At 41.5% G+C, this 14,509-nt stretch overlaps 2 protein-coding genes across 2 annotated transcripts; both read right to left on the bottom strand.

Annotated features, from left to right (window-relative positions):
* Positions 1-202: 202 nt before the first annotated feature.
* LOC148096919 (TELO2-interacting protein 1 homolog) lies at positions 203-8,428 on the bottom strand. Its single transcript, XM_087833542.1, has 4 exons — positions 8,419-8,428; positions 8,289-8,344; positions 7,465-7,669; positions 203-664 (listed from the first exon to the last, which is right to left on the bottom strand). The coding sequence occupies exons 1-4, from the start codon at positions 8,426-8,428 to the stop codon at positions 582-584; spliced, it is 354 nt and encodes a 117-aa protein (XP_087689668.1). The 3' UTR covers positions 203-581.
* LOC148096918 (TELO2-interacting protein 1 homolog) lies at positions 8,343-9,942 on the bottom strand. Its single transcript, XM_087834027.1, has 3 exons — positions 9,535-9,942; positions 9,239-9,398; positions 8,343-8,677 (listed from the first exon to the last, which is right to left on the bottom strand). Exons 1-3 carry the CDS (start codon positions 9,727-9,729, stop codon positions 8,493-8,495), a joined length of 540 nt encoding a protein of 179 aa, XP_087690153.1. The 5' UTR covers positions 9,730-9,942; the 3' UTR covers positions 8,343-8,492.
* Positions 9,943-14,509: the final 4,567 nt, after the last annotated feature.

Here is a 14,509-nt window from a genome sequence, read left to right as displayed (position 1 = left end):
GCCAGCTCCTGCTCCCTCCATCCACTCTTTCATCTTCCTCCTCCTATCTCACTCACACTCTGTATCTCTCTCTTTCACCATCCTTCCCAGCAGACATTTAGCAACTCCCTGAGCTGCAAACTGGGCTGCCTTTCAAGCCTCATTTCAAAACATGTCTCTCTCCCTCTCTGCTTACTCTATTTGCCAATTCAACCCACACTCGGCTTCAACCAGGCCTGCTCGCTGTGTGTCAAGAATAAAAGCAGCAGTGCACATTTCAGAGTTAAATGGGATTATTTAGCAGCTGCTTTTATCCCCTTTCTTCCTCCCTTTCTGGGGCTACACTCTTGGCCTGTAGTCTTTTGTGGAATCAAGGTGTTCGGATGGAAGGAGAGGAATGAGAAATACTAAAGAGGAAAGGGCCTGGTGCTGGTAAATTTTGCGGTAAATGAGTAACAGGGTGGAATTGGAGCTGAAGCTGGAGCTGAAACATATTATTTGTTTCAGTCAATGTGTGTTTCTGTCTTTCTCTCTCTGTGACTAAGGCTTGGTAATTGGCTTGCTGCAGGCGTCCCAGAGGTAAGCTGTAGCCAAATCGGTATTCACATGAGTGAGGCTGCAGCCGCTGACTGTTTCTCTGTTGCTCCTTCGTATTCCTTCCATCTCCCAACACCAAATCTCTCCCCTGTCAGATAGAAAGGAGGACAGCGTCAAGTGCCAGCAACGAAAATCAAGCACAGGATTGATAAAGGAAAAAAATAGTCTCCTTCTTTGATGGGAAAAATAAGACCTTTTCTTTTTAGCATGGGTACATCTTAATAATAAAGCAACATGGGCATCATGGCTTAGCGGTCAGCACTGTTGCCTCGCAGGAAGATGCCCTGGGTATAAAACAAGAACAGGTCCTGACTTTGTGGCGTTTATGTGCTCTCCGCGTGATTCTGTGTGTCCAGGAGTTCTGGTTTGTCCAGCCATCAAATAGTGTGCTAGGCTAATGTTGACCATTTTGGCAAAAAATTCAAAAGGAAAACTCAAATTTCTAAATCTCAAGAGATTAATTTCCTCATAAAAAACAAGGTTTAAAAAGACAGGAGAGGTTACGCTTCCACTGCTTTACCCCTCTGAGAGAGGTTGCCTGAGATAGTACTAACCAGTAATGGAGTACAAGATAAGCAGAAAATCCTTCAGTGACCTTTAAAGCTTTTGTTTTTTTAAGGCCATACAATGTATTGACACAGACAGGAAGCATGTAAATATAGATAGAGACTGTATTTATTGATCCCACTGGGAATTTTTAAGCATAATCTATAACAGCTTGTGCCCAGTGTTCTGTTAGTGGTTGTGTGTAGAAACTCCAGGACTAAAGACCTTGAATCTAACCGAGGTTAGAAGTCTGCCCATGGCTGAGACTCAAGAAAAAGAGCCTGACTTCAGCTATGACATGTGAGAGCTGAGCCCGGCGTCATGCTTCTTCACAGCAGACAGAGCCTTGCTTTGGCAACCAAATGAGCTGAAATGCTCACCGGCCAATTTATTAGATAACGCCGCAACTGCTCATTAGTGCAAATATCTGCTCAACCGATCATGTGACAGCAACATTTGCAACGCAGCTAGAAACTGTCAACAGAAAAACAAGGCCAGTGGCAAACTCTAAATATTAAATTGAAAATTGTGGGAAAACTATTCCAGCTAGCCTAACAGATCTCTATTCCTCCTCCTGCAATAGAAGGTAGGGTCAGGAAAACAGTGAATCCATGGATTAGTTGTGCCATCTAAGAGGCTAGCAGTGTTGCTGTGATGGTGGGAGATATTTTCCATGACTTTATGTCCCTTATAACTAATTCAGCATTCTTTAAATTCTATTGCTGGCCATGATCATTCACTTAAGAGCACAACCAACACATCTTCTTTATGATTCTTTATGATGTTCCTTTGAACATATTTGAAATAATCTCCAAGTCTTCTCGAGCTGGTTCCACTAAAAACATGTTAATGACCATTCACTGTACTCGAGCAGCCTTAACACTTATCAGATGTCAAGCCTGTAGATTAATAACATGAACGGTCATCTGACAATCTGCAGCTTTAGCGTGATGCCAACACAGACCAGCACCTTCTTAAAATTGTTCCTAGGAGTAACTGGGACACAATTACCCTCAGATCTCAAGCTGTGAGACATTTTCGGACTGTCTTCCACACACAGCATGCTTAAGATCTCACCAGAGAGTTTCAATTATCAGGTCAAGAGGCTATGAGAGCCAATCCAAAAGCTTTAAAGTAGTTCAAGGTATTTTTTTTTATTTATTTATTTATTTTACCACAGAACACCCCAAGAAGTCCCATGTCCTGATATGTAAGAGCTGTTTTGGAGACAATGACGAGCCCTGCAGCTAGCATGGCTAAAATCCAATCAGGCTCATTTTGTTTCCATCTCACACTTAAACTTTATAATTTCAGCTAATAATACTGTCCAGTACAAATGACAACATGAATGATGTCCTGCAGTGTCTTTCAAAATGTTGTGCACTCTTCCAACTTTAAGAAAAATAAACATTATGAATTTACATCAATTGGATTAATTCAAATGCCACACGTGCATAAAGAAATTATTTTATTTAGTGTTGAACATATCCACACTACAGTCTAACCAAAACTTACACTATCTTGACTGTTGCCCAAATGCATTTTGGCTCCTTTGTTAGGTGTAGTCTTACTGTGTTTAAATACAGAAGCATCAGATAGTATATGCAAACACTGCTCACAGTTTTTACACTAAAACCATCAGACAACTGTGAGCAGTAATTATCATTTCATCGTAATAGTTTTCACTATCAAGCACAGGAACAGTGATTAAGTATGCCTGAAAGAACGACGATGAATTATGTGTTTAGTAAAAATTATGGTATTGCATTGACAGTGTGTTTGGGATCACTGTCATGCTTAAAAATGATGCCATGTGAATCAGACGTTTTCCAGATTGCATTGGATAGTGGATCAAAATCTGACTGCACTTTTATGGGTTGATAATTCCATCAGTTTTGACAAGATCTCCACTGCTGAAACAGAGCACCAAGCCATGACAGAGCCTCCACCGTGTTTTACAGACAGCTTTAGACCCTCACAGCCATCACTACACTACATTCCAACCTGTGCCAAATTTTTTTGGCTAATAGCAGAATTTTGCATAGTACTGCATATGAGATCTGATGACGACGAGATAATAAAGATCAAAGAGAAGGAATTACCCATAGGGCCCAGAACATAAAAGTACATATACTGACTTCTAAGCAAGTTAGTTCATGAGAAGCAAATTACCTTTGTGACAGAGGATAAAGTGAATGCTGCCAAAATTATCTCGGGTCTATTAGAGTTCTCAGTTAATACACAATAATAATTTGTCTTAATGTGACTCAACCACCCATCCGATTAACCCATTTAATAGAGATGATTGGACCTTTTTTTCAAATTACGGTCTACTGTTATATACATTTGGCAGCTCTGCCAAGGCAGAAGGAGACAGCAGGAGGTAATCACAGTAACAGAGCTTTGCCTTCTAACTGAGAGACCAATATAGTTTATTCTCTGCAAGTCAATGTAAGAAACCGCCGCCTTTCAGGTAAAGCTAACAAATCCTCATCACAATGTTAACACTGTATTTGAGTTCAGGTATGTATACTTTAATGACATTTTTAATCTGTGAAATTATTCTTCACTTTACAGGTGTGTATACCAAAACCATTAAACCTACAGAAACTTGCAGTTATTCTTTTTCCTCTCAGAGAAACAGCTTAGATTTGCAGTCAGCACAGTCTGTACTCTGATTTTGTTTGAAATACAGTGTTAATGTCAAACCGAGAGGCCAGTGAGGCATTTCAAACCAAACTGTCAGCTAATTCCAGTGATAGTGGTGTAACTGTGGTTGTAAAACTATATTTATATGGATTTTATTTATTAGGAAATTAGCAATCAGATTTTTTTTCTCCTGATACCCGCTCCCTCATTGTTCCACGACAAAATAAGCAGATAAATGAGCTGGAGTTTTTCCATTATTACATGACAACTTATAAGAGTTGAACTTCCATTTCAGAGAAGACTCAAAATGCAGTCCGAAGAGTTAATGATCCAAGTGAGAGAGAAAGAGATAGCAGAGTGTTTATGGACTTAACAAATTAACAATTTAATGCATCCTTTAAATACACTTATGCAAAACAAGATGAGCAACACTAAAAGGACTGGGAAATTCTGGAGGGTGACTAAAGTGGATACTCACAGAAATCTTTTCTTGGTGAAGAAAAACCTTACAAAAAACGTACAAGTCAAGAAGTCACTAGAGGGGATAGACATATTGATGTGACAGCCGAATTGTTGTTTTCCCTCTGTACTGCGAAGTACAGATGGCTGACTCAGTCACCCAAACTAAACCCAGCTAAGCAGGTTTGTCGCCCTATGAAGACAAAACTGAAGGCTAAGTATCCACAGCGAGCAGCAGTAAATGATGTCAGAGCATCTTTAGTGAGGAACCTAAGTTTGGTGATCCTTGATGGCTACAAGCTTCAGGTAACCACTGATTAAAAAGCATTAAAAATAATCTTACAAGGTTTAAAATTATTTTAGCTTGTACAGTTTGGAGCCTGTAGGGAGGCTATGTAAGAAATATTTATGGGCCTGACTATGTGCAGCGCTTCAGCTGCTGAACTGCACAGTTTAATTGCAATTCTCTTTGAGGTTATGTGTCACAAGAAAGACCCCGTTCTTATCAAATATTCCACATGATCTGTTTTTAATATTAAATGAGGATCACTCGCTGTGGCTTTAACAGCTTCACGTGTGGTATTTTAAAGACAATCTGAGAAAATATCTGTAGATCATGTTGCTAAGTTACAAGTTCTCAATATAGAATTAGAACAATGTTTTCACGTCTTTTAAGTTGCTAAAATAATATACCAGTGACATGATAAGTGCTCTGACGCCCGCTGATCAAACAGTGTACGTCCTAATCACCTTCTCTGTTACTGCAGACGGGTACAGATGGCCTCTCTGCCGGTTTACTTAATGACTTTTCTCACCTTTTAATTGCAGCTCATTTAAAAGTAGAAAGAGTAAAAGCACAGACTCTGATTGAAGAGCCCTGTATGGTGAGAGGTTCGAATGTTAAAGCTTATTAACAATAATTCTGCCTGTCCAGGCATTTATTCTCAAAGTTGCCCACTCCCACTCAATACCACGTTGTCACAGTCTGGCTGAGGCAGACTGTATGTGTTTGCAAGAGAGGACTCAAACGCAGACCAAAAACTGAACGTGACGCGGATTTAACAAAAAACATGCCGTTTATTGAGGCTAGGAAACAAGGTACAAGCAAAGGGCATAGGTGAAACTAAACAATAACCTAAACTGGGTGAACTAAAACTAAACATGAAAAAACCTTAAACATGGTGAACTGACATGGATACCTGAAGTCGTGACGTGGATGAGCAGACGACCTGACAAGGAATGACTGAAGACACACGGACTAAAAACGGAAACACATGGGGAAACAGCTGACACACATGAACATAACGACGTCACAAGAGGAGAGTAAAACTAAAAACATTGAACATAGGAACACACGACCCCTTCAAAATAAAACAGGAAACATAATGAGACACAGACATGACAACATGAACTTGACAACATGAGACTCACAGACATGAAACACATGAAGGGCAAGGGAGAGTTCACTGGGGTTGAAAACACAAGGGGGAACTAATAAGCAAATGAACATAGGAAACCTAATGAGCTTAAACATACTATAAACATCAAAATGAACTGAAACTCAAAACACTGGATCATAGGACCCAGGATTGTGACACACGTCTCCCTCACCACTGCTGGTTAATCTCCTTTTTAAAACCATCTTTACACTGCAGTCCTTGTCACTGTTAGATGCAACGCTGGCTCTGGAAAGGCTGCAGACAGCTCTGTCACCTTTGTGACATGTGGTGTCACCAGCTGCTAACTTTTCATCTGTCAGCGATGAACCTCAGTGGGAGGATGTGACATTCGTGATGTTCACTCTGTCACTCAGTTCACCTCCACACTGCGCAGGTGACCAGCCTGGGGCCACCACTATTGAAAATCAAATCCCAGTTTTGTAGAATGAAACTTATTTTTATAATGCTTAAAAAAAAAATAAAATGAGCATTTCATTTCCAGTTTAAGTATACAGACCACCCTGTCACTTGGACCCCATCAGCCAACTGTAGATTAGAAAAACAAGAAAAAAAACCCAAACTTCAAAATTCACATCCCTCCATCTTACTTAACTGTGCATCCAGTTTAGGGTCATGCAGCGTTGAAGGCTCTTCCCAGATGTCACAGGGTGAAAAGCAGGGCATACCCTGGACAGATCACCAGCCTCTCACAGGGCTAACATGTAGAGACACACACTCACATTCACACCGACCAGTTAAACCTCCACACTGAAAGGCACCACCTGGCCGGCAGGTTCCAACCAGGAGTCTTCTCTGTTAGGTGACGGATTGTAACATGTCACATTAGGAGTGAGATCATCTCAGTATTCCTCGGACACACAAATGACAGCATGAATACTAAAGGGCACGCACACACACACACACACACACACACACACACACACACACACACACACACTGAACAGCTTTGGAAAATTAGAGCAATCCGCAGCCATTATGTTGTGACAGGGACATCAGTGCCTAATGAACTTAATGACTGATGAAAAATCACACAAGCAGCTCATAATTGCATAATTGGTAATGTAATGGCAGAAGCCTGCAGGCCGCTTGAATATTTTCAACATGCTAATGAAAGTATGTTGAGCACAAAGTAAACAAAAATAACAACAACTTCTCTGATCTTATCAATTAAATGGCTTCGCATTTGCTGATTGAACAATCACGTTTCTCAGTTGGGTATAAGAAGAGCTGCTTGCAGTCGTAGCTGTGTGTGCAGTTTGGACCTGAGCAGTATCCTGCTGGCACAGCTGGCTGTGGTCCGTATCATCAAAGTCAAGTCAAGTCAAAATATGGTGAATGACAGAGCTGCCACAGTGAAGAGGCATTTTTAGTAATAACATCACCGTCATGCGTTTAGGATGTCAAACTGTTTCACAGTTTAAGGTTTGTATAATAAAGCAGAGATGCCCTGATTTATGCTGGGACACCAATGGTTGATTTTCATTGTTATACGAGACTGCCACCTGGTGGTGAAGGAGCTTCAGCTTCAGTTAAATATTACAGCTGGAAAGAGGTAATCTATCTTCACTGTGGTTTTACATAAATGGGCTTCACGTTGCACCAATCTCCATAAAGTGAGGCATCATACTAAGAATAGTTGTCTTGCTCTGATTTGTCCGTGTTGTGGCTGCTTTGATCATTGCCAGATCCCAAGTACAGTTCTACAGGATGATGCACTATGTTGTGTCTTGGTGAAACTGTGCTGTTTGTGAGCACTGTGTCTCTATTCTCTTACCCAGATCCAGTCTCTGGCACAGTGAGCCCAGCCCCTGCAATACAGCCAGCTGCAGTTTGTAGGCCAGAGTGTGTGTGTAGAAAGGCCCAGCCTTGGCGCTGATCGGAGCCTGCTGTGCCAGAGAGGCGCTCAGCTTGGGCAGAACCTCTTTAGAAACCCTCCTCCTCAGAAAGTCCCCACATGTTTCACCCAGCACGCACAGCACCTGGCATGAAATGTACAAAAACGTAATGTACAAAAGCAGCAAGCTGTCAAAATTCAATAAAACCTTCCCGTTGTATACTCATGGATGAATTATAGTATTTACAAAACTTGGATATATCCAAAAGCTGCATGTAGCTGATGAAACAATTTCCCAGCAGCAGCTCTGAGTGAATAAATGACTGTTTACAGACTTAACGTGTCTGTACTTGTCAGCTCATCAATGAAAATATAAATAACAAATTTAAAAATATTCCAGCTGATGACAGGAGCTGACAAGTAGTCTAACTTACACCGACAAGTTGAATCAGCTGACACTTGCACCAAAGATCACAAAAAACTAACACCTTTATTTATCACAAAGTCCCACTTTGTGATTCTCTGAGACATTTTGAAAAGCAGCCTCTAAGAAGGCATCCACACAGTGATTTTTCTGTGCTGATAGAAGAAATGTTAGTAGAGTATTCACATTACAACCCAAAAAAGAAAATAATAGAATTATTTCTGAATGAAATAAGCCTGTTGTTGGGCAGCATCTTTGATTCGTTCAATATTACAAGTTACTAAACACGACTTGAATAATTTTGACTCACATAATGAAAAGAGAGATTTGTTTTATTTACCCTGAAGGCTCTGAGGACTGCTAATGGGTCATCGGCTGTGAGTCTCTGCAGGAGTGCTGGCCAGCAGCGATGAAATGCTGGTTACCGCCAGTTTTGCAGTGAGGTTCAGATTTCTATGAATCTAAATTACAATGATCCATCTCCTCTACACTCTGAATCTAATATCACCACCACTACAACCTATAGCTTATATTCCACTGGCCCTTAGACAGACCTATTACCTCGGTCTTCTGTCTCATCATCCTCTATTCCAATGCCCTCTGCCAGTTCTTTCTGTTTGCAGTAATTCAGCAGGAATTGGCGAATGCTGAGGTCTTCCTGGTCACTGGAGCGTTGCCTGGAGCTGGCAGATGTACTGGTCCTGCTACAATTTGAAGGAAACCACCTCGCTAAAGGAAAAACAAGACAACAATATGAACATAGGTTTGGTTACAATAAAATAAGTCAGCTGATCAAATCAGTGTGACACAAACACTGATGTTTTTTAGAAAGAGCCCATTAGGGAGATTTAATTTATAAATTTTTACTGTGAGGGCTTGCAAAATTGCAAACACCTATAGTGCCACTGTATAAATATTATAATGAATATTAATTCTACAGCAGAAAACAACTCGGCATTTAAACCATCATGATGTATTAAATGTTTCCAAAGATACTGATAATTTGATAACAAGCAAAGTTATTTATCCTGAAGTGTACTCATTGATAGAAACTTTGAAAGGCTCTGCAGAAAACATAAAGTTCCATCCATCCATCCATTCGCTTCCGCTTCTCCTTTTCAGGGTCGCGGGGGGCGCTGGAGCCTATCCCAGCTGTCATAGGGCGAGAGGCGGGGTAAAGCAACATAAAAAAAATGTGGCAGAGCATGCCACGAGTTACATTTTCTTCCTTGTCCTCTTTGACTCCCAGTATACGTGAGACTCAAGCTGACATCACTGTTGAAATCTTACCCATTGCCTTCATGAGCGCGTGCAGCGCGGAGCAGAAAAGAGCAGCTGTGCGCTCGTAGCTGAGATCCAGAGCCGTCAGCACATCCTGAACGATGTCCCCGACCAGCGGCAGCAGGCTGCAGTCAGAGTGAGTCAACATAACTGTCAACACCCGTGGAGCCTGGGCAACAAGACAGGATTATAATGAAATACAGTACAAGCTCTGGGCAGCACAGGCTTAAGCAGACAAAGGAGGAAATCAGGTAAACCCTCCAGCAGTCATTTCTGTGTCCATTTTGGGTTAAAAACATAACTACCTGTGGATGCTGGCTGAGCCTCTGAAGGTTGAATGAAATGTCATTAAGCAGGTAGTCAGAGTTCTCATTGATCAGTTCCTTGAAGGAAGCATATCCACAGACCTTACTGATGTCCCACATGGAGCTCAGTGCCGCCTGGCTGACCAGCAGCGTCTCCTCACCAGCTTTCTCCAGCACAGGATACAGCGAGGTCATCAACAAGGGACGGAAATCGCGGCCCAACGCCTGAGCACAGCAGGCGATGCCCTCGAGTTTGATGCACAGCTGCCAGATGTTGCTGTTGAGCTGGTGGATCGTGGATGTTAATGATGAAGGAACCACTTGGAGAGAGCTTGTATCTGAGTTGCCGGCATCACTGTTAGATATGGAGAGGAGTCTGGATGGACTGAGCAGCTACGCAAGGAGACAAAACACATGTTAATGCACTGCTTTCTAACCACTTTTACACATGTACTGCAGACCTGAGGTTTTCTAGATATTATCCATGCACGTGAGAACGCAAATGTCTGACACAGTTAGATCAGACGTTAAACAGCTTTTAGCCTTCCCACAAAAACAAAAACCACACAGGCTGTTATAAAATGCTCATCCTAACCACTCATATGTAAAGTGTTAAAATCAATGTGTGGCCCACCTGACACTAAGAGACAAACTTGAATACAAGAGCAGTAATAATAATAATAATAATAATAATAATAATAATAATAATAATAATAATAATAATAATGACTGAATTTTAAAAAGTTCAAATTTGTTCAGTAGCCCATTGAACGGCAGAAATTAGGTTTTCTTTTTGGCGTTGATTTAATACCCCCCCCCCCCCCCCCCCCCCACCACCACCACCACCACCACCACCACCACCAATCTTTACCGAGTACCATACATTGGGTCAAATCACAGTTCTTGTGTTTCCTTTTCAAAAATGTTGTTGTGCTCAGAGAAATCAAATATATCAAATTTGCATGGCTCTCTTCGGCCTGCCAGGTGGCGCAGAGAACCCTGACCAGCCCCTGGCATCCTGAACCACAGACGGGCACCGGTTTGGTTCTCACTCAGTCGCTCATGCTGTAGGTTCTCCCTGATAGGGGGATTTCTGGGTTGCGTTCCCCCTAAGGAATCCCGATTTTTTTTTTCTTTTCTTTTTTTGGGTGCTGGGGCCCTGTGTTTATGAAGCTGGGATTCGTGGGACATCTTTGTTGTCATGGCTACAAAGAAAAACGTCAGCTTGGGGGAGAGCGTAGCGCTGATAAGCACACACTCATTCATGGATCATCACATTGCCATTAGCAGTCCACACACCAGTGAAGATGAAGAAGAAAACACTACTTAGGTGTCTTTTCATTTCATTGTTCACTCTGAAAACTACACTGTTACTCTAGAATTGCACAAAACTGCTTGATGCACCAAACCAAAGTTTTCAGCCACAGCTTATGATCCAACATCTGTGTTCTCAAATGTATTTCCTCAGATTGAAGCTGGCTGGGTGAAAGAAAGCAACTTGCCCTATCTCTTTCTTCTTTTCTTTTGTTTTTTTTTATAATCCCCACATTATCGCTCGCTCATTTTCTTCTGCTTAACCAAAGCAAGTGGCAGCAACCTAAGCAGGGTATTCCAGTCAAATTCTCCCCCCTTACTTTACGTAATCTTTAGCTGATACAGGAAATACAAAGCAGTTGAGTCAACTGGCATTTCCAAAAGTACACATGCCCACTTCAAAGCTATAATTTTCGACATTGCTGCATAATCTGTCCATTATACTAGAGCTGCTATTCCTACAGTTTTATTTCATGATCGCAGATGTTAAAAGTCAAGATCATAAGTATTCTCACCAAGTTCATCATGAAGATTATTAAGTGAATTACTGGGCACATGCATACTTCATGGACACTGAACAAACCCCAGTATTTTTCATAAAGCTCCACTCCAGTAAAAATAACAGGCAACAAGATTTACTTTTTACATACTGTCAGATTTGTTCTGGCACTAAATTTAGTTTTCAGGATCCATAAAGATTCACCTTAGTTATCTATTTCTTTCTTTGGGATTATAGTGATATTTTCAATAGAGAAGTATGCCATCTTAGCTATTAACTGTAGATCACAACTGAAAACAGCAGCGAGGATTGATGTAAATAAAATTTGAAGTCCTTTATGCTCTCCTGTCTTTACATTGTTACTTCAGAGTTAAACTGAGTACACAAAGCATTCAGATATTAATCAGAATATTGTATTCAACAAAATAAAATGCTTTATATGTATACTTATAACTTATACCAACTACTTATAACAACATATGCAACATATGTACTTGATTCCATATGTTTAACTGTGCTGTACATGTTTCTGTCTTTAAAATAATGCCACTTGCTGTTTGTTTGATTTACTAGAGAAATGAAAGACAGTAAATGAATATCAAGTTATTACAATTTGGGGTAATATATATTTTATTCTTTTAACTTCCTAGGACCTGGCGTCCACATATGTGGACATCACATTTTGGGTTATTTAGACCAAAATACTTAATTTTGCTCTACAAGGGCCTGATATCCACTTACGAGTACATTATACTGCTGCTGTTCTATCAAAACTTTAAACGAATATCCTCATATGTGGCTCTCAATTTTCTTAGAAACAAAAATCAGGTAAAAAAAAAAAATCTGGTTGTTTTTACATTCATCAGGTCCCAATCAGCCTAAATATCAAAGAGAAATTAAAAAAGCATACCGTTGAAGAGTTCGGGTCTTAGGAGGTTAAGATGACCCTCGTCCAGGTCACACTGCTTATAGGCATTTTCATAACCATAACCAGATAGAGCTGGAGTCATTTAACCTCTATAGAACCATGCTGTTGTTCAGGAAGCATGTTTCATTTCAGCTGTCTTGTTGGGATTAGTCGGTGGTGTGAAGCATAATAACCGAGTTTTCATATATATATTTCTGAACCAGGAGAGCAGCAACAAGTGTCTATAAGGTATAATTCTGTAATGGGAAGGCTTTAGGACCCAGGGGACCCAAAGGAGGAGGGTATAAAAGAGGAAATAGCAGCAGGTGCTCTTCTTCGGGGAATTTAATCTAGTAGGGCACAGGTAAGGGAACTGGTGGGGTTTCTGAAGGATATACGTGTTTATGAAAGAGTGTAGGGTCCTTTTTTTTTTTTTTTTGTATTGTTTTTTGGATACAGCTTGTAAGCTCACTGTCTGATCCATACTAAGGAGGTGGTAATGCTTCTTTACGTTGGTTGCCAACTGCCGTTAAATATAAAGAAGAAGAAGAAGAGGGCGCTCTTCTTCACTCTCTTGCACTGACAAGCTGCTGTGTAGGTGAAGAGCCTGAGATGGAGCTTGAGAAGTTCCCCTCAAATACAAAACATAACAAAAAGTGTCTTTTAATTTCTCCCAGTCAAAGCGCATGCCTGCTTGCTTGATGACTCATTTGGAAAACTCCAAAACACAAACTTAACAATGTGGTGTAAGCTGTACAGTGTAGCGAGGAATGCCCAGACCTCTACATTGGAGAGACCAAACAGCCACTTCACAAGGGCATGGCACAACACAGAAGAGCCACCTCCACGGGACAAGACTCAGCTGTCCATCTGCATCTAAAGGACAAAGGTCACTCTTTCGAGGATGCCAGTGTTCACATTTTGGACAGAGAGGACAGATGGTTTGAAAGAGGAGTGAAAGAAGCCATTTACAGTGGGGCAAAAAAGTATTTAGTCAGCCACCGATTGTGCAAGTTCCCCCACTTAAAATGATGACAGAGGTCAGTAATTTGCACCAGAGGTACACTTCAACTGTGAGAGACAGAATGTGAAAAAAAAATCCATGAATTCACATGGTCGGATTTGTAAAGAATTTATTCCTAAATCAGGGTGGAAAATAAGTATTTGGTCACCTCAAACAAGGAAAATCCCTGGCTCTCACAGACCTGTAACGTCTTCTGTAAGAAGCTTTTCATTCCCCCACTTGTTACCTGTATGAATGGCACCTGTTTGACCTCATCATCTGTATAAAAGACACCTGTCCACAGCCTCAACCAGTCAGACTCCAAACTCCGCCATGGCCAAGACCAAAGAGCTTTCGAAGGACACCAGGAAAAGAATTGTAGACCTGCACCAGACTGGGAAGAGTGAATCTACAATAGGCAAGCAGCTTGGTGTGAAAAAATCAACTGTGGGAGCAATCATCAGAAAATGGAAGACATACAAGACCACTGATAATCTCCCTCGATCTGGGGCTCCACGCAAGATCTCATCCCGTGGGGTCAAAATGATCATGAGAACGGTGAGCAAAGATCCCAGAACCACACGGGGGGACCTGGTGAATGACCTGCAGAGAGCTGGGACCAAAGTAACAAAGGTCACCATCAGTAACACACTACAACGGCAGGGAATCAAATCCCGCAGTGCCAGACGTGTTCCGCTGCTGAAGCCAGTGCATGTCCAGGCCCGTCTGAAGTTTGCCAGAGAGCACATGGATGATACAGCAGAGGATTGGGAGAATGTCATGTGGTCAGATGAAACCAAAGTAGAACTTTTTGGTATAAACTCAACTCGTCGTGTTTGGAGGAAGAAGAATACTGAGTTGCATCCCAAGAACACCATACCTACTGTGAAGCATGGGGGTGGAAACATCATGCTATGGGGCTGTTTTTCTGCCAAGGGGACAGGACGACTGATCCGTGTTAAGGACAGAATGAATGGGGCCAAGTATCGTGAGATTTTGAGCCAAAACCTCCTTCCATCAGTGAGAACTTTGAAGATGAAACGAGGCTGGGTCTTCCAACATGACAATGATCCAAAACACACCGCCCGGGCAACAAAGGAGTGACTCCGTAAGAAGCATTTGAAAGTCCTGGAGTGGCCTAGCCAGTCTCCAGACCTCAACCCCATAGAAAATCTGTGGCGGGAGTTGAAAGTCCGTGTTGCTCGGCGACAGCCCCAAAACATCACTGCTCTTGAGAAGATCTGCATGGAGG

The sequence above is a fragment of the Neolamprologus brichardi genome, chromosome 20, assembly GCF_056152115.1.
Source record: "Neolamprologus brichardi isolate AB-2024 chromosome 20, ASM5615211v1, whole genome shotgun sequence".
Lineage (NCBI taxonomy): Eukaryota > Metazoa > Chordata > Actinopteri > Cichliformes > Cichlidae > Neolamprologus > Neolamprologus brichardi.
This window is presented reverse-complemented; position numbering and strand designations above follow the sequence as displayed.